The sequence below is a fragment of the Bactrocera tryoni genome, chromosome 4, assembly GCF_016617805.1.
Source record: "Bactrocera tryoni isolate S06 chromosome 4, CSIRO_BtryS06_freeze2, whole genome shotgun sequence".
In the NCBI taxonomy this organism is placed as follows: domain Eukaryota; kingdom Metazoa; phylum Arthropoda; class Insecta; order Diptera; family Tephritidae; genus Bactrocera; species Bactrocera tryoni.
The window spans coordinates 19,895,943-19,914,096 of record NC_052502.1 but is presented as its reverse complement, the minus strand read 5'-3'; the positions used below and the strand labels follow the sequence as shown (position 1 = coordinate 19,914,096).

General features: G+C 39.2%; 3 protein-coding genes and 1 pseudogene across 3 annotated transcripts; all 4 read left to right on the top strand.

The window, feature by feature from the left end:
• Window positions 1-3,179: 3,179 nt before the first annotated feature.
• On the top strand, window positions 3,180-3,853 carry LOC120773715 (annotated as a pseudogene).
• Window positions 3,854-6,986: 3,133 nt separating this feature from the next.
• LOC120775748 (3-oxoacyl-[acyl-carrier-protein] reductase FabG-like) lies at window positions 6,987-7,835 on the top strand. The gene has a single exon (XM_040106075.1). It carries the CDS (start codon window positions 7,020-7,022, stop codon window positions 7,773-7,775), a length of 756 nt encoding a protein of 251 aa, XP_039962009.1. The 5' UTR covers window positions 6,987-7,019; the 3' UTR covers window positions 7,776-7,835.
• Window positions 7,836-9,950: 2,115 nt separating this feature from the next.
• On the top strand, window positions 9,951-10,775 carry LOC120775747 (3-oxoacyl-[acyl-carrier-protein] reductase FabG-like). Its single transcript, XM_040106074.1, has one exon. It carries the CDS (start codon window positions 9,969-9,971, stop codon window positions 10,734-10,736), a length of 768 nt encoding a protein of 255 aa, XP_039962008.1. The 5' UTR covers window positions 9,951-9,968; the 3' UTR covers window positions 10,737-10,775.
• A 3,955-nt stretch (window positions 10,776-14,730) lies between these two features.
• LOC120775863 (uncharacterized oxidoreductase TM_0325-like) lies at window positions 14,731-15,627 on the top strand. The gene has a single exon (XM_040106232.1). It carries the CDS (start codon window positions 14,760-14,762, stop codon window positions 15,525-15,527), a length of 768 nt encoding a protein of 255 aa, XP_039962166.1. The 5' UTR covers window positions 14,731-14,759; the 3' UTR covers window positions 15,528-15,627.
• The last annotated feature ends 2,527 nt before the right edge of the window (window positions 15,628-18,154 follow it).

The window sequence follows — 18,154 nt, the reverse complement described above, 5'->3', positions numbered from 1 at the left end:
GTGTGAGTTTTAGCCTCGTTTTGGCAAAGGCGGGGAATTTCATAAGGAAATGTTGAGATGAGCTGGCATCCAGAATATTTTTTGAACACACAGCAGGAATCCCGAACTCTAACAACTATTGAAAGGTGAACTTTGCTGATGGCGAAGAAATCAATAGACCTCTTACGATTCACGCTGGGTCAGAAGTACCTTGCGAGTACATTCTTACTGAGCTGACTTGAGGCCCAACCCTCCAGTATTTAACCGCAAAACCCCAACGGAGGTCTATCCGTTCCCATTCTGCAGCTAGTGAGACTGAACTTGGTCTTTCTCTCCTTCACTTATTACAAAATATAGTTTATATATAGTACATAAGTATGTACGAATTCTACGCTATTAATTGAATACCATAACGAACTCAACGAGGTAAGATTACTACAAATGGTGAATAAATCGGTCGGTGCGTGAGAAAAATAAAAAAATTCAAGTATCCACTTATTTATAAATCCAAAAAAAAATTGCAAAAAAACAAAATTTATCAGCTTTGATAGATCTGAGAAATCTACAATGTGAAGAGGGCTTAGTCTAGAACATTTTTATGTATACTATATGTATGTAAGTATGTACGTACTTAAATATAATTTCCGTCAATTACGTTTGATTGTGAAATTTCCGCATAGTTTTTATGGTTCTACACGATTGAAAAGCCTGTGACTTAACAATTTTGCCAGCTATATTGCCGCCATTCAATCGTTGCAACTGATAAATTTGATGAAGATAACTTCCTTGAAACTCCAAAATATACTGAAAAAAACTTTTTGGCCGACTGATGTGTGTTCGAACACTTTGGACGACTATCACCGTCAGTAGCTTTGGTAGAGTTGCATTGGGACCAATAACTGGAGAATTCTTCAATAAAATATCATGAATTTTTGTCAGTATTCTAGTTAAGGTTATAACTCCAAGACAAGCATAGAATTTTGTTATTTGTGGTCAAAAGGTTTTCAGCTCAACTAGCTCCCTTCGAGGGTGATACACTGATTATAATGACCCTCCAACTATACCATTTTAGTAGTACGATTTGTCCTTTGCTTCAAAGTAGGCCTCAGTTTCGGCTAACATCACTTCATTCCATGAAAATTCTGCCCAAAGAGCATGCCTTTGAGATCTCAGAACAGAAAATAGTCTCTGGGGGTCAAATCTAGAGAATACGGTGAATGCAGAAGCAATTGGAAGCCCAATTCATGTAATTGTGCCATCATTTTCACTGACTTGTGACACGGTGCATTGTCTTGGTGAAACAGCACATTCTTTTTATTCAAATGTGGCTGTCTGACGGCGATTTTGTCCTCAAGCGGTCCAATAACGCTATGTGGTAGTCGCTGTTCATGGTCTTTTCATTTTTAAGGTAGCCAATAAAAATTATTCTAAGCGGATCCCAAAATACAAACACCATAACCTTGCCGCTTTTTCACGCTTTGGAGCGGATTGATCGCGGGCAGTAAATTCGGATCACTGTCGATTGGAGTTCGAAGTGAAACGATGGGTTTATTATATGAATATTCGTGAATGATATGAGGTACACGTTCAGTTGTTATCTTCAGAGTGTCTTCTATTATTTTTTGGACTTTTTGGATGTTTTCGTCAGTAACAGGACTTCGACTGCTTTCATCATCCTCGGTCGCTTCGTTCAAACTTAGCAAACCACATTTCAACGGTTGATTTCTCCGATGCAGAGTCCAAGTGATGTTGAACAATCCAAACCGTGGTTTCAAAAGCATTTTTCCCCCCAAAAAGCAACATTTTATCAACACGCGAAATTCCTTTTTATCAATTTTTTTAATGAACCGACAGCTGTCAACATTATACACGCGCCCTAAATATCGGACCGGGGACTTTTCAATTGAGCTGTTATATACCCGTAAAATAATACTCGCACACTTATGTGATTGCTCTCTGCTTATGAGAGCTATTTAACTATTAGTTCTTAATTTTTATAATTTAGTTAGATGAGTGCATTCCCTCCGATCCTTATCTAATCACATTCTATACATAACTGATGAATGGACAATAAGGGCAGAAGCACTCTGGAGCAGTGAGCTAGGTCCAACACTTTATATCCGACACAAATCAGATATCCCAGCAAGCAAAAATATGTATCTTAACAACCACCTCAGCTGGAAGAAGTCGCGATAAATACTTCCTACTCATAAAAGCTAGTAACATACAGGGTTTGTTCGGAAATTGATAGGGCTGTGTCGATTTGAAAAAATGTATTGAATCGATCCTTACAATTCTTTAAACACTTTCAAAATAGGCTCCTTCTGCGTCGCTGCAGCGCTGCCAGCGCGATTTCCAAGCATTGAAGGCGCACGGAAGGCATTTCCGGAATAGTCTTGAGAGCTGAGGTGCATGCTGCTTGGATCGCCTCTTTCAATTCAAAATGCTTACCTTTCATCAGCCTTTCAGGCAAAGAAATAAAAAAAGTCCGGGTGGTGCCCATCTGGGTTGTAGGGCGGTTGCGGAAGCGTTGGGATGCCTCCCTTGGTTAGGTAGCTGTTCACAAAGCGATGTGAGCCGGGTTTTGTCGTGGTGCAACTTCCAATCGGCCGCGATGTCTTGTCGAACCCGACTGACCTTCGTTTGAGTCTCTTGAGCACTTCCACGTAAAACTTGGGGTTGAGGGTTTGGTAAATTTAACATCTGGGAAAGCCTGCTTGATCATATCAAACGTCTCTCTCGCAGATTTACCGAGTTTCACACAGAATTTAATAGCGTACCTCTGCTCTAACGAACGCTGCATTTTCGTCGCGCGAAAATGTTTGTCCGGACTCTCCAGGTAGACGGAGACAACTGAGTAGCGGCTCGTTCGTTAGCTAGGAACGCCCTCTACCGAATCCAGTCGGTGCGCGCACGCTCCGAAGTACAGTCGCGGCGGAAGAAAATCGCTCCTATTACTTTCTGTACAAATCCCATACTCACCCTAAAGCCCTAAAGTATTAGGGGATCCGTCAGCCTACATATTAATAACCGGTTTTAACCACAACTTTTGGCTAATCTAATTTTAAATAGTTTTACTCTTTTATTCTGTATTGCTGGGCTTTATTTACAAAAGCCAAGTGATTAGATGTGAAGGTGTAAATTATCGTCTATAAGTATTAGCATTACCCGCAACAGCGCAGTTGGTTCACCGCCGCGAGTTCGAATAGATCAACATGACTTTAGTGGGCAAAGTTGTAATTGTAACCGGAGCGAGTGCTGGTATCGGTGCTACGACGGCAGAGGCTTTTGCGAAAGAAGGTTCCAAAGTGGTGCTCGTAGGACGAAATGAAGCGAATTTGAAGGCTACCGAAGCGGCCTGTAAGGCTGTCAACAGCAAAAGTGAACTGCTATTAATCACCGCTGATGTCACAGTTGATGCGGAACGTATTATAAACACAACAATTGACCGATTCGGACAATTAGATGTTTTAATTAATAACGCCGGCGTATTTAAAAGTCAGTCAGCCATATCTTGGATATTGATGTCGAACAATTTGATCGCATTTTAAATACAAACATGCGTTCCATTTTCATTTTAACGAAAATTGCCGCACCACACTTGATCAAGACTCAGGGTAATATCGTGAATGTATCTAGTGTCTCTGGTTTGTGTTCTGTACCCAGGGCTTCCGTCTATTGCACCTCGAAGGCAGCACTGGATCAATTCACTAGATGTTGTCTTGTAAACTCTGTTAATCCCGGTGTTATTGGTACCGAAGTGGCGGCTTCTCAACGGAGAAAGTTCACAGCTTTTACGAACGTGCTAGAAATTCACAACCACTGGGCCGTCTCGGGGAACCAATGGAAGTGGCCGATGCAATTATGTTCTTAGCTAGCAATCAATCAAGCTTTATAACGGGAACAACTCTGTCCGTCGACGGTGGCATGCGCGCTTCTTAATTGTTTATTGAATTTTTTTTCGTTTATATGTATTTATAATATTATTTACAAATAAATAACAAATTTTATGTTTCGGCTAACACTGCTGTTTTCGCTTTCATTCTTAGGAAGACTACAATGAAATTGAGTTGTGGGTGACTGATGAAATAAAATTTAGTGAATTAGACAGCATCATTGGCATCGCAAGCGAACGCTTAGGTGATATTCTTCATGAATTTTTACAAATGAAAAATAATTTTTTTATTCAGCGCTAAGCTATTAATATAATTTTTTAATTTTTAAGAAAATTGATCCACTTAAATTTTAAGGAGAGGTGGAAAATCCCTAATTACGTATATTATATAGGCTGCGTTGGGGACAGTAAAAGATCTGACAAACTTTTGAAATTGTTCAAGTATACTCGAGAACATTTCGGTGGTCGAAAAAATCTTTTCGTATTTCTAATCAAATTTCAATTATTTTATTTTATATTTATAATGAACTTTAATGAAAAAAAACGGTAGATAGATCGACAACCTTTTGCCATTTTCCGCTGGAGACATTATTCCATTTGTGTTAAACACAAAAAATTTTCATAGGCTTTTCTTGAAGTCAACTTTACTCCATTAAAAGAGTTCTGTTTTGACCAAAACAAATGGCAGTCCAATGGTGGCAAGGTCAGGGCTATATGGAGGATACATCAAAACTTCCCAGCCAAGCTCTCACAGTTTGTGCCGAGGCATCAAAAATGTGTGTGGTCTAGCGTTGTCCTGCTGGAAGACGAAGCCTTTTCTGTTGATCAGTTCTGTCCGTTTTTTTTTCGATTGCTTGCTTCAATCCTATCAGTTGTTGACAATAAAATGTAGAATCAATCGTCCGACCAGGCTGAAGCAGCAAAGAGTGGATGATTCCTTTCCAATCCCACCAAACACTCAGCATAACCTTTCGAGGAGTCAATTCTGGCTTCGCGACCATTTGTTGAGCTTCACCACGCTTGGACCATGATCTTTTTCGAACATTATTGTCGCATTTGATTCACTTTTCTTCTCTTGTTAACATTCGCTTTAGAAATGGTGCGATTTCATTTTGTTTCAGCAAAGAATCGCGGATGTTAATTGGGTCCATTAAATTTTCCACAAACAATTTATGTGATACCCAAATATCGAGGTTCTTTTTGTAGCCAGCCGTTTTTAAACTTAAAAAACCGTTTGATGATGAATGTGAAGTTTCTTAGCGACGTCATGACTGCTTATGTGATGATCGAGGTCAACTTTTTCCAACTTTCCCGAATTTAATTTTTTTGGTTAAATGAAGCTTAAAATCTCGCCTTTCCAACACTATATGGCACAATAAGATTGGTAGTAAGATTGGTAGCACTGGAGATATACGACTGCAACGACATCTATTGACAAAATACGAAAAGACTTTTTCGACTACCCAATATTTATAATCCATTCCTAAGGCAATTTTCGTTTCGTTTTTGTTAAACAGTTGTTCTGAAAATAATTCAGCAGAACAATTTAACAATTTATTTCTTAAAAGATTATCACAACAACGTATGAAAAATATAAAAGCAAATAAATATCAATGTACAATGTAATTGTAGTTCTACCTACGCCATAATTGTATGTATACATCAGCTGTCAATTTTCCCTCGACCGCATTTATAATTACCTCCCCTATATCTGAAGTATACATGAAGCCGCATTAAGAACAAGCTGAACTACATTCCTGAAGTAATACTAAATCAAATTAGATTTTTTATACTCTTGAAACCAGTTGCTAAAGAGTATTATATTTTTGTTAACCTAACGGTTGTACGTATCACCTAAAACTAATCGAGATAGTTGTAGGGTTACGTATATATAAATGATCAGGATGACGCGAAAAATTGAAATCAGGTTGACTGTATGTCTGTCCGTCTGACCATCCGTCCGTGCAAGCTGTAACTTGAGTAAAAATTAAGATATCTTGATGAAATTTGATACACAGGTTTCTTAGTACAAAAGAAAAATCGAGTTCGTAGATGGGCATAATCGGATCAATGCCACGCCCACAAATCGCCATTTACCGAAAACATATAAAGTGCCATAACTAAGCACCAAATTAAGATATAAAACTATAAACAAGAGATCGCAGTAGCAGTAGCAAGGGGTGCCCCTTGAAAAAGTGGGCTTGGTCCCGCCCTCTTACAATTTTAATGTACACATCTCCTAAACCACTCAAGCTACAATAACCAAATCTGCTGAGTACAAATCTTATGAGAACTTCTACCGACAGAGTGAAAATGGATGAAATCGGAGTTATCCGCTCACTCCCCACATAACGGTGCTGTTAAAAACTAGTAAAAGCGCGATAAATCAATAACTAAATACGCCAGAGACATTAAACTTTACCACCGAGATGGTATGAAGAAGCCTTATGGGAGCTGGTGTAGAAATTGGACGCTGGGCGTGGCACCGCACACTTTTTAATGAAATCCCATATCTCGAGACCCAAACTCACAAGCGGCTTGCTTTAAGCCCTCCAAGCATGTGCAACGGGACGTGGCTGCTTATTAAGGAATTCTTACAAAAATTTAAAAAAAAATTACATTAATACTAAAAATATATTTTCATGTTCGAATTTCCTTCATTTAACTCATTTTTAATGACCCACGATGCATAAACGAGAAAGTGTGTGGGAGAGTGTGTACAAAATTATAACTTTTGAAATGATTGTTTAATAAGCGTGCGAACCCGGGTCGGGCTGCTAGTTGTGATTAAAAAGCCATTAATTGTCAGTGTTGCCATGCCGTCGTACAATGTTACCTTATAGCAAAAGCCAAGTGCTGTATGAGAGATTGGGATCGGATTATTAACTGATAAAGTTGGCAAACAAAATTTTACCTCTGACCAAGTAGAGCTAACAAAAAACGTCTATATATCTTCATCCATTTTTGAAAATTTAAAATCTTAAAAACAATCACAAAAAAAAAAGAGTAAGAATTTTAGTACAATTAAATTTAAATGGCAACCCGCTACATAACAAAAGCGTTACTTAGCCTTAAGTGGCTGGTACTAAGCTGTTTCGGTAACCAAGTTTAGTTTCACTTTCTTCCTGAAGTCGCATAGATCGCAATGAGTTTAGCCGGCAAAGTTGTAATTGTCACCGGTGCCAGTTCGGGCATTGGTGCTACGACGGCAGAGGCTTTTGCCAAAGAAGGTTCCAAAGTGGTGCTCGTAGGACGAAATGAAGCGAATTTGATGGCTACCGAAGCGGCCTGTAATGCAGCGAATAGTGAAGCCGAACTTTTATTAATCACTGCTGATGTCACTGTGGATGCGGAACGTATTATAGACACAACAATTGAGCGGTTCGGACAATTGGATGTGCTAGTCAATAACGCGGGTATTTTCGAAGTTGGCAATCTCTTGGATATTGACGTCGCTCAATTTGATCGTATTTTCAATACAAATGTGCGTTCCGTCTTTCTTTTAACTAAATTTGCTGCACCACACTTAATCGCGACCCAGGGTAGTATCGTGAATGTCTCTAGCATCGCAGGTTTGCGTTCACTTGCCAGTAAGTCAGTATATTGCACTTCCAAAGCAGCCTTGGATCAATTTACCAGATGTTGCGCCTTGGATTTGGCGCCGAAAAATGTGCGTGTAAATTCCGTTAATCCTGGTGTGATTGTGACCGATATTCATAGACGTCTGGGTTTATCGCCGGAGGAGCTTGACGACTATTACGAGCTTGCTAAGGATAAACATCCACTTGGTCGTGTTGGGGAACCAAAGGAGGTAGCCGATGCTATTATTTTCTTTGCTAGTGACAGCTCTAGTTTTATAACGGGAGCAACTCTGCCCATCGACGGTGGTATGCATTGTTGATTGAAATCTCTTCTTTTTAAATATTGATCAATAAAAGAGAAATATAATTAGCAAAATTTACGAAGTGACTTGTAATTAACTAACACTTATAACGGTTACTTTTATACATATTTACGAAATGGACATTCTAATATTAAAGAGCTAAAATGTAGGCATGCTTTGTTTAGAAACCGCTTTCAATGTTATTTATCGTCATATTTAGGCGTCAATAGAGAATCAGCAGAAAATTATTAGAATTCAGTGAAAAAATTCTTCATCATTTTTTTGCTCAAAGTAGAATTCAACAAACGATTGAAACATGATGGCTCAATTTGATTCAGTCGGTGTTGATGGTCTTTCCACTTTGAAGGTAGACAATAAAAAATATTCCAAGCAGATCCCAAAATACAGACACCATAACCTTGCCCACTGATCGTTGCGTTTTTCCACGCTTCGGAGCGGGTTCATCGCGAGCAGTTTCAGAACTTCAACTGGCTTCATCGGCTACGGTGCTGATTCGCTTCGTTCACGGTTGATTTCCCTGGTGCAGAGTCCAAATAATGTCGAACCATCAAAACCGTGGTTTCAAAATCATTTTGTTCCCCAAATAAGCAATATTTTGTCAACACGCGAAATTCCTTTTTATCCATCTTTTGCACAATAAACAAGCTGCTTCACTCAAAATCATATTGGGTAGTCGAGAAAAAGTCTTTTCGTATTTAGTCGATAGATGTCGTGCAGTCGTATATCTCCAGTGCTACCAATCACATTGTGTCATCATACCATATAGTGTATAAAGAAAAATGATTCCTTGTAGTTGAAAAAAAAGTTAGAGCTGTATTACCTGTAAAATTTGTATAAAAATGGGAATGCAATTAACCAATGAACAACAACAATCGTTCGCTTGCTTGCGTTCTGCAAATTTCGGCGTGAATGATCCGCCTAGCTCTGGTCGACCTATCGTTGAAAAAGTGGATGAAATTATGAAAGAGATTGACCAGGACTATCACGTAAGCAGCCATGACATTGCTAAGGAACTTAACATTCATCATCAAACGGTTTTGAACCGTTTAAAAAAGGCTGGCTACAAAAAGTAGCTCGATATTTGAGTACCACATGAATTGTCAGTGAAAATTTATTGAACAGAATTAACATCCGCGATTCTTTGCTGAAACGAAATTAAATCGAACCACTTCTAAAGCGAAGGCTAACAGGACGAAAAGTGAATCAAATACGACAATAATGTTCGAAAAAGATTATGTTCCAAACGTGGTGAAGCTCAACAAATGGTCGCAAAGATAGAATTGGCGCCTCGAAAGATTATGCTGAGTATTTGGTGGGATTGGAAAGGAATCATCCACTCTTTGCTGCTTCAGCCTGGTCGGACGATTGATTCTACATTTTATTGTCAACAACTGATAAGATTGAAGCAAGCATTTGAAAAAAACGGACAGAACTGATCCACAGAAAAGGCTTCGTCTTCCAGCAGGACAACGCTAGACCACATACATCTTTGATGACTCGGAAAAAACTAGGAGAGCTTGGGTGGGAAGTTCTGATGCATCCACCATATAGCCCAGACCTTGCGCCATCGGACTACCATTTGTTTTGGTCAATGCAGAACTCCCTTAATGGAGTAATGTTGGCTTCAAGAGAAGCTTGTGAAAATTACGTGTCGCAGTTTTTCGCCGATAAAGCAGAAAAATTTTACGCTGTTGGAATAATGTCTCTAGCGGAAAAATGCCAAAAAGTTCTTAATTTTTATAATTTAGTTGCATGAGTGCATTCCCTCTCATCCTTATCTAATCACATTCTATACATAACTGATGAATGGACAATAAGGGCTGAAGCTCTCTGGAGCAGTGGGCTAGGTCCAACTCTTTATATCTGATACAGATATCCCAACAAGCAAAATTATATTAAAAACCACCTCAGCTGTTGCTACTCACAAAATCTAGTTATATACTCACCCTAAAGCCCCAAAGTATTAGGGGGAACTGGACTCAACCACAACTTTTAGCTAATCTAATTTTAAATAGTTCTATACTTTTATTCTGTATTGCTGGGCTTTACATAAGCACTTTCATAAATTAATAACAAAAAATAAATATTTACAAAAGCCAAGTGATTAGATATGAAGGTGTAAACTACTCTCTATAAGTATTACCTGCAGCAGTGCAGTTCGTTCAACGCCGCGAGTTCGAATAGATCACCATGAGTTTAGAAGGCAAAGTTGTTATAGTAACCGGAGCGAGTTCTGGTATCGGTGCTACGACGGCAGAGGCTTTTGCCAAAGAAGGTTCCAAAGTGGTGCTCGTAGGACGAAATGAAATGAATTTGAAGGCTACCGAAGCGGCCTGTAAGGCTGCCAACAACAAAGCCGAACTGCTATTAATCACTGCTGATGTCACAGTGGATGCGAAACGTATTATAAACACAACAATTGACCGATTCGGACAATTGGATGTGCTGGTCAATAACGCGGGTATTATCGAATTTGGCATTATCTTGGATGTTGATGTCGATCAATTCGATAGACTTTTCAATACAAATGTGCGTTCCGTCTTCCTATTAACAAAATTTGCTGCGCCACACTTGATCAAGACCCGGGGCAATATCGTGAATGTCTCTAGCGTCGCAGGTTTGCGTTCTAAACGTGGTATGACCACTTATTGCACCTCGAAGGCAGCACTGGATCAATTCACTAGATGTTGCGCCTTGGATTTGGCGCCGCAAAATGTGCGTGTAAACTCTGTTAATCCTGGTGTTATTGTTACCGATCTTTATCGAAATGCAGGTTTCTCGACGAAGAAAGCTCACGACTATTACGAGCTTGCTAAGGATAAGCATCCACTTGGTCGTGTTGGGCAACCAAAGGAGGTAGCCGATGCTATTATTTTCTTAGCCAGTGACAGCTCTAGTTTCATAACGGGAGCAATTATACCCATCGACGGTGGTAAACATGCCCATTATTCTTTTTAATTATAGATGTAAATGTCGTTTTTTAATATTCATAAATAAAAGTGAAATATAACTCGAGACCTCGAACAATCTTAAGTAATCATTAAACAATATCACTATACTTCATTGAATCGATTCAACGTCGAGCACGTCCACGTACACTAGGTAAACTTCTGCTATAGCATTCTGGAAGTTTCATTATACCCTGAACAGGGTATATTAAGTTTGTCACGAAGTTTGTAACACCCAGAAGGAATCGTCGGAGACCCTATAAAGTATATATACCAATGATCAGTATGTCGAGCTGAGTCGATTTAGCTATGTCCGTCTGTCTGTCCGTCTGTATATATACGAACTAGTCCCTCAGTTTTTCAGATATCGTTTTGAAATTTTGCAAACGTCATTTTCTCTTCAAGAAGCTGCTCATTTGTCGGAACGGCCGATATCGGACCACTATAAAATATAGCTGCCATACAAACTGAACGATCAAAATCAAATGCTTGTATGGAAAACTTTCACATTTGACAATATAAATTCACGAAATTTGGTATATATTATTTCCTAAGGCAACAATGTAATCTCAGAAGAAGTTGTTCAGATCGGTTAACTATAGCATATAGCTTCCATACAAACTGAACACATAGTTACTAACAGAAATGCACCTGTGAAGGGTATTTAGCTTCGGTGCAACCGAAGTTAACGTTTTTTCTTGGTTTGGTTTAAAATCCGTATTTATTGGTTTTCACATATTCGAATCAGTGAAACTCAAGCTGTACCCCTCGTAAATACATACATTCCTTTTCTATTTACACTGTCTACATCTGTCTACTGTCAAAGTGTTTCATTTAATTACGATTGTTGAGTTAATTGAAAATAATTTATAATGAATACCGACAGACTAGCTAAGTTTGGCTCAAAGCTCTTGATTATATACATGTGTTGATCGTTAATCTGATCTCTCCGCTCAGTTGACGTATGTGTGTAATCAAAAATGACTCTCTAAATCATGCAAGGGCTTACGATGACGTAAGTGTGCCTGGTATAAACAAAAAGTTTGTTCTGAGTCTAATTAAAAGGTAATAAATGCTCTGTAACTTTGGAATATATATATATATATATCCATATATCTTATTTTAGACAAATAGAACACTCGTCACATACAATTAGGCCCCGTTTATATGTATACTAGTTGTAGTACAGCGATTAAGACACCTTTATTGTAAGTAAATAGAAGTAAATATAATTATATTGAACAAATATTTTCATTGTCAGGCAATAGGGCAGACCCCACTAGCAATTATATCATTTGTCATAGCAGCACTCTGATTCAAGTACCACAATACCCCTAACTATGATTAGCGATAATGGAATAAAATAAGGGGTATGACTGCTGAGTTTTATAACTCGATAATTTATCGATTGAACAAAAAACGATAGCACAGGTTCAATAGTAAAGAAAACTGGTATTTTTTCATTACTTCTCGTGAATTGCTGCTGATAGATCACCGTTTCGAGGTTCAATACATTTTAAAGAAAAAACACAGACACTTCAATCTCGATGGAGAATGTTCATTATCAATCGCAAGAACATTCCTTAGCATTTATTTTTTGAAGATTATCTTTTTCAAATGTTGGCCGCGGCTACGTCTCAGATGGTCCATCTGTTGGGGCTAACTGTTAAATTACATGTGTGATGTTTTGCTCCAAGGTCTGAATCGAAGCGGCATTGTCTACATGGAATTTAGACAATACATATCCCAACAGAAAAAAGTCTAACGGTGTGATATCGCACGATCTTGGTGGCCAATCAACTGGTCCAAAACGTGAAATTATCTGCTCACCGAAGTGTTCTCTCAATAAATTCCATTGATTGATGCGATATTTGTGAAATGGCAGCGTCTTGTTGAAACCAAATGCCGCTGAGATCACGGGCTTCAATTTCAGGTATCAAATAGTCGGTTATCATGGCGCGGTAACGGTCGCCATTGACGGTTACGTTCTCACCGGCATCATTTTAAAAGAAATGTGATCGATGATTCCACCGGGACATAAACCACACTAATACGTCGTTTTTTTTTCTGGATAAATGGCAGTTCTTGAATCTCTTCAGGTTACTCTTCGTCTCAAATGCGGTAATTTTTCTTGTTTTTACTCATTGAGCCAGAAATTGGCATCATCGACAAACAAAATTTGGCTCAAAAACGTCGGATGTTCTTGGAACTTTTCCAGACTTATAGAGCGAAACAATGTCACTTGGGGTCACTTGAGGTCGAGCGGCTTCAGATCTTGTACAAGCTATATTTTGTAAGCTTTCAATTTAAGATCTCGGCGTACCATAAAATGCGCCAAGTCGTTCTATATGTCCGAGTTGCTGTGAACGGCACCGACAGCTACGGCTGGACGTCGTCTATTCGGCCGAATATGGTGTTGAGAATAGTGTTCTCAGTAGGCAGATTATGTTGACCATAAGTTGATCAAAGCACGCGAAACACATTCTTAAAGTTGAACGATTTGAAAACGTTGTTTAGGCATAAGTCTTTGTATGATAAAATGCCAAAAAATACAGAACAAAACTGACATGACAGCTTGACACGACTCTCCAGTGATCTAAAAAAAAACGGCGATTTCAAAAAAATATCTCTAGAGGGATCACCCATTATAAAAATACCAGAGCAAACTAAACTGTATAGAGAAAGCTTATAGTCGAAAATTTGTAGAGGTTTGCCACTTGGTTAAGAAATTTATTTACCATCTGATCAAATTAGACTCGGACTAATTCATTTGATTTGCGGACTGGAAAAAAATTGAGTTTGCTTAGAATTTTGTGTTTCCAATGGAATCACAGCTACGGAATCGTTGAAGATATTGCAAAAAAGTTTCATCAAACGTATCATTACTGGATTGGATTTATGTATACGACGCCGAAATTGTCCAACAATCTAGCTAAAGACGCTCCAAAAATCAGCTGATACCGCAAAAACCAAAATCGCTGAAGGCACTGGAGACCATCCGCGACAGAGGCTTAAAACAAATGTACGGAAAACTGGAATAAGCATTGACTCAAAAGGATATATATAATTTTCAAGCCGATAATAAAGATTTACAAGTATATAAAAATACGTGAAAATGTTGATTTGATTTTTTGTTTGGTTAGTCCGGTTCAAATTTGATCAAATGATATTAAAAATTTAAAAACCTCTACATATTTTTGTTAAATGTTGCCATGATAATTGTAGTCAAATCTATCGAATATTAGCTTTCGTTTTTCACATTCACTTTTTGGGATGGCCTTCAGATCCTTCAACGATTTTTTTTACCTCTTCGAACGACTGAAAACGGGTTCCACATACTGGCAATTTCAGTTTGGGGAACAAGAAAGAATCGCACGAGGCCAAATCTGGTGAAGGCAGTGGTTGATCGATTGCATTCATTCATTGAATTCATACCTGTGAAATCCCTGTCAAGCTAATAAAACCATGCCTCTTCGGCAGTTGTAATGATTTCCATGAACTTGGGATCAAAATTCGTACGATCAAGCATGTCCAAAAAGAGCTGTTTATGGCACTCTTTTTGAAAATAATTCAGCTTCGTCGGAACGAGTCGAGCAAGAACTAGTTTCAGAGAGCAACATGTCACGCGAGTCCGTTCGAATAATTTTGGTGGATATTTTTGGTAATGCGATGATAACAAGATGTGTCATAAGACTTTCGGAATTATCACGATCAGACGATGTGTGCGAAGTACTTACCTATATACTTCAATAATTTCCTTACAATGAGAAACATGTTAAAAAAAAACATTGTTGTGTAACATTTATAACGAAAATATACAAGCTTAACTATAAGTTGATAAACTCTCTCTCTCCGATGCATGCGCTTCAACTATCACAAATGCATTTTATGTCAATGCGCTCAATAAATAACAATTTTATCTCTACTTTACGGCAAAAAAAACGCTAAAAATGAAAATACTAAATATCTCATGTATTCTCAACCAACGCACTTAAATAGTTCAAGCGCCGATCCACTCTACACAGTCGTTCCAATGAGTTTTAGCGGAAAAGTTGTAATTGTAACTGGTGCCAGTTCGGGCATTGGTGCTGTCACCGCCGAGGCATTCGCGAAACGTGGCGCTAAAGTCGTGCTTGTCGGTCGTAATATCGCGAATTTAAAAACAACTGAAACAGCCTGCAAGGCAGCCAATCCCAATGCCGAGCTGCTGCTCATAGCCGCCGATGTCACCGTAGATGCAGAGCGCATTATCAACTCAACGCTGGAAAAGTTCGGCAAATTGGATGTGTTGGTCAATAACGCGGGCATTTTGGCTTACGGCAACATCTTAGACATAGATGTAGAGCAATTTGACTCAATACTTAATACAAATTTACGCGCTGTCTTCCTGCTCACGAAACTGGCAGCGCCGCATCTCATCAAGACACAAGGCAATATTGTGAATGTCTCGAGTATCAATGGTTTACGCGCCTTCCCCAACGCCTCAAGCTATTCCACCTCCAAGGCGGCTCTTGATCAGTTCACCAGATGTATCGCCTTGGATTTGGCAGCGAAGAATGTCCGTGTGAATGCCGTAAATCCCGGTGTTGTGGTAACGAATATTCATACACGCGCCGGCTTAACGAAGGAGCAATATGCGAATCACTTACGACGTGCTAAGGAGACCCACGCGCTCGGACGTGTGGGCACGACTAAAGAGATAGCCGATACCATTGCATTTTTGGCCAGTGACGAGGCTTCATTCATCACCGGTGCCACAGTGCCCGTCGATGGCGGCAAGCATGCTATGTGTCCACGTTAAGTAATCGTAATAATAAACATAAGATAATCCAAATATTTGTAGTAAAACTTGTATACATTTCTTGTACAATAAAATTATAAGGGTATGGTTTGAAAGTCTATTACTTAGATTATATGTAAGTGCTTGAAAACAGTATTCATGAGAGTCGAGAGATTAGTAAGCGATTTGTATCGCTTCTAATACTGGCAAGTTGTGAAAAAGATCTGCCTCAGAAAAGTTCATAGAGTAGTAGCTATGGAATCTTTCCATCGATGGCACGATTAGCTGCGGGAGATATGCGACGACATTGACATAGTTCAGCAAATTAAGAGACAGCGGCTACGTTGACTAGGTCATGTCGTCCGAATGGATGAAAACACTCCAGCTCGGAGAATATTCGATGCTGTAGCCGCCGGGGAATGCAGAGCAAAAGGAAGACCTCCACTCCGTTGGAAAGAACAACTGGGGAAGGACAATTTGAATAACCAAATAGCGCCAAACAGCGAAAAGGAAAAATCACTGGCGCTGTTTTAAGCTCGGCTATAACCGTCCAGTATTTAAATCATATAAATTGAAAGAGAAATTACTGGAAATGTATGGCCAGCGTCCAAGAAGAATCGGTATGGTCAAAGTCTGAAAGTTCAAGTGAGTAAACAGCTGAGCTCAACAGTCCGATAACACCTTCGGAGTGCCAATAACTTCGGAAACAAATCCTCGACTAAAAAATCGAACCTCTGATTTTTAGGGATCTTGGATCAGTAGTACTAGTAAGCTTGTTTTTGTCTAGCTCCGATGATAATTCATTGCGGAATGGTTTCGGATGCGAAAAAAAGCATAGAAACTGCAGAACTATCTCTAGCTTCGTCGGAATATGAGTGATTAAGAGGATGGTAAAAGCTATGTTATCAAATTCAGGTGATTTACCGTTCTTTGTTTGCAATCTATTTGCTTAAAAAAGTAAATTTATCAGATATCCCCTCTTTTGAAATAAATATCAGTACAAAATTACATATTAAAATATTCTGAACAGAAAATGTAAACTAACTTCATTTCCCTAATTTATGGGAATCACTGTGGGTTGCCAAGGTGCTTCGGTTGACACTGTTGCTTCTCGTAATATTGGATTTTCGAACGTTATTTCAGAAATATTTTGCGCACACGAGCTCTCCGTTCGATTTCTAACAGTTTCAGCGATAGCCTGTAACGGCTTCAGCATCATTACTGGGCCAAATCGTGGAAAAGTTGAAGATAATGGAGACTAAACGGAAATAAAAAATAAAAAAAATTTGGATTTTAACTACAATTAACTGTGGTATTTCCCGTATACTTACCCTCTCAGGCACCGGATATGGCACTGGCCTAGCAATAGGTACCGGCAATACGGGCGGATAGAATTTTCGCGCGATAAATGCGTGAATAATCGAAGCAATACTCAGTGCGGCGGCTGTCTTGGCCGGCACAATAATCGGCGCTGGCGGTGGACCCACTGGTGCGGCAGGCGCTACAATAGGCGGCGGAAATGGCAGTGGCGGTGGTGGCGGTGCGAAAATTGGATTGTGATAAGGGAAGGAAGGATACCCGGGTAGGAAGGGATAGGCACGCGGTGCAGCATATGGCGGCGGAGCATATGGACTGTAGGGCAAAGCAAAGGGTGGTTGTGCGAACGGTGAACCCAAACCGAAAGGTGCAAATGGTACCGGTCCAAACGGCGCGGGTAGGTAGGGACCATTAGAGTCCAGTCCGTAAATGCTGCGCTTACGACGATTAACCGCACACACCACATCCACCACATCCTGGCACAGCAATAACTAAAAGTTAGACAGTAATAGCGTGTGTATAAAGGAGCGTCTTCGGTATGAATAAGTTATGCGCACCACACTTAGTGAGAACTGGAAAATATTGCGCCTGCTGAAGAGCATTTTACAACTTCGATTCACTTTTAATGTCTTTCGATTCACAATTAAACTGAGAAACTAAATTGAAGTCTTGGTTTGTGTCAACTTTATACACTTTCTTCCGTCGAAGAAATGTATTTTTTTTAAGTCAAGAGAGTTGCTGAATTTTGCAAGTTAGTATGACTTGACCGACCGCATTGCAGACAGTTACTTTTATTCATGTTTATTATATGTACGGATGTATGTAAGTTTGTGTTTATTTAAATTGCGAATTAATTATTGAAATCATATGACAAGTGTGTCTTTGCAGTGAGTCGCAGTTTTTAGCAGTTTTTCCTTGCAATATTATTGGATATTTTATTAATGATATTTGAAACTGGCAATGAAGTAAGTGAAATTTATAAGTCGAACTTTTTCTTAAAATGGCACTGCTAAAGACATGTATTAACATTAATAAAAATGCCTAACCTAGACAACTTATCAGGTCAATTGAAAAGTCCCCCGGTCAACCACAGTAAACACATTCTAGCTCTCCTCAAAGGCGATAGACTGATTACAGCGGCCCTCCAACTTTTCGATACCAGCTTTGTAGTACGATTTGTCAGTTGCTTTAAAATAGGCCTCAGTTTCGGCGATCAGCTCTTCATTCGATGAAAATTTCTGCCTAACGAGCATTCTTTTGAGACCTGAGCGCAAAAGATAGTCGATGTGGGTCAGATCTGAAGAATACGGTGTATGCGAAAGCAATTCGAA

Excerpts from the sequence above, each read along its gene's own strand:
- LOC120775748 (XM_040106075.1), top strand. The coding sequence starts at position 7,020 with ATGAGTTTAGCCGGCAAAGTTGTAATTGTCACCGGTGCCAGTTCGGGC.
- LOC120775747 (XM_040106074.1), top strand. The coding sequence starts at position 9,969 with ATGAGTTTAGAAGGCAAAGTTGTTATAGTAACCGGAGCGAGTTCTGGT.
- LOC120775863 (XM_040106232.1), top strand. The coding sequence starts at position 14,760 with ATGAGTTTTAGCGGAAAAGTTGTAATTGTAACTGGTGCCAGTTCGGGC.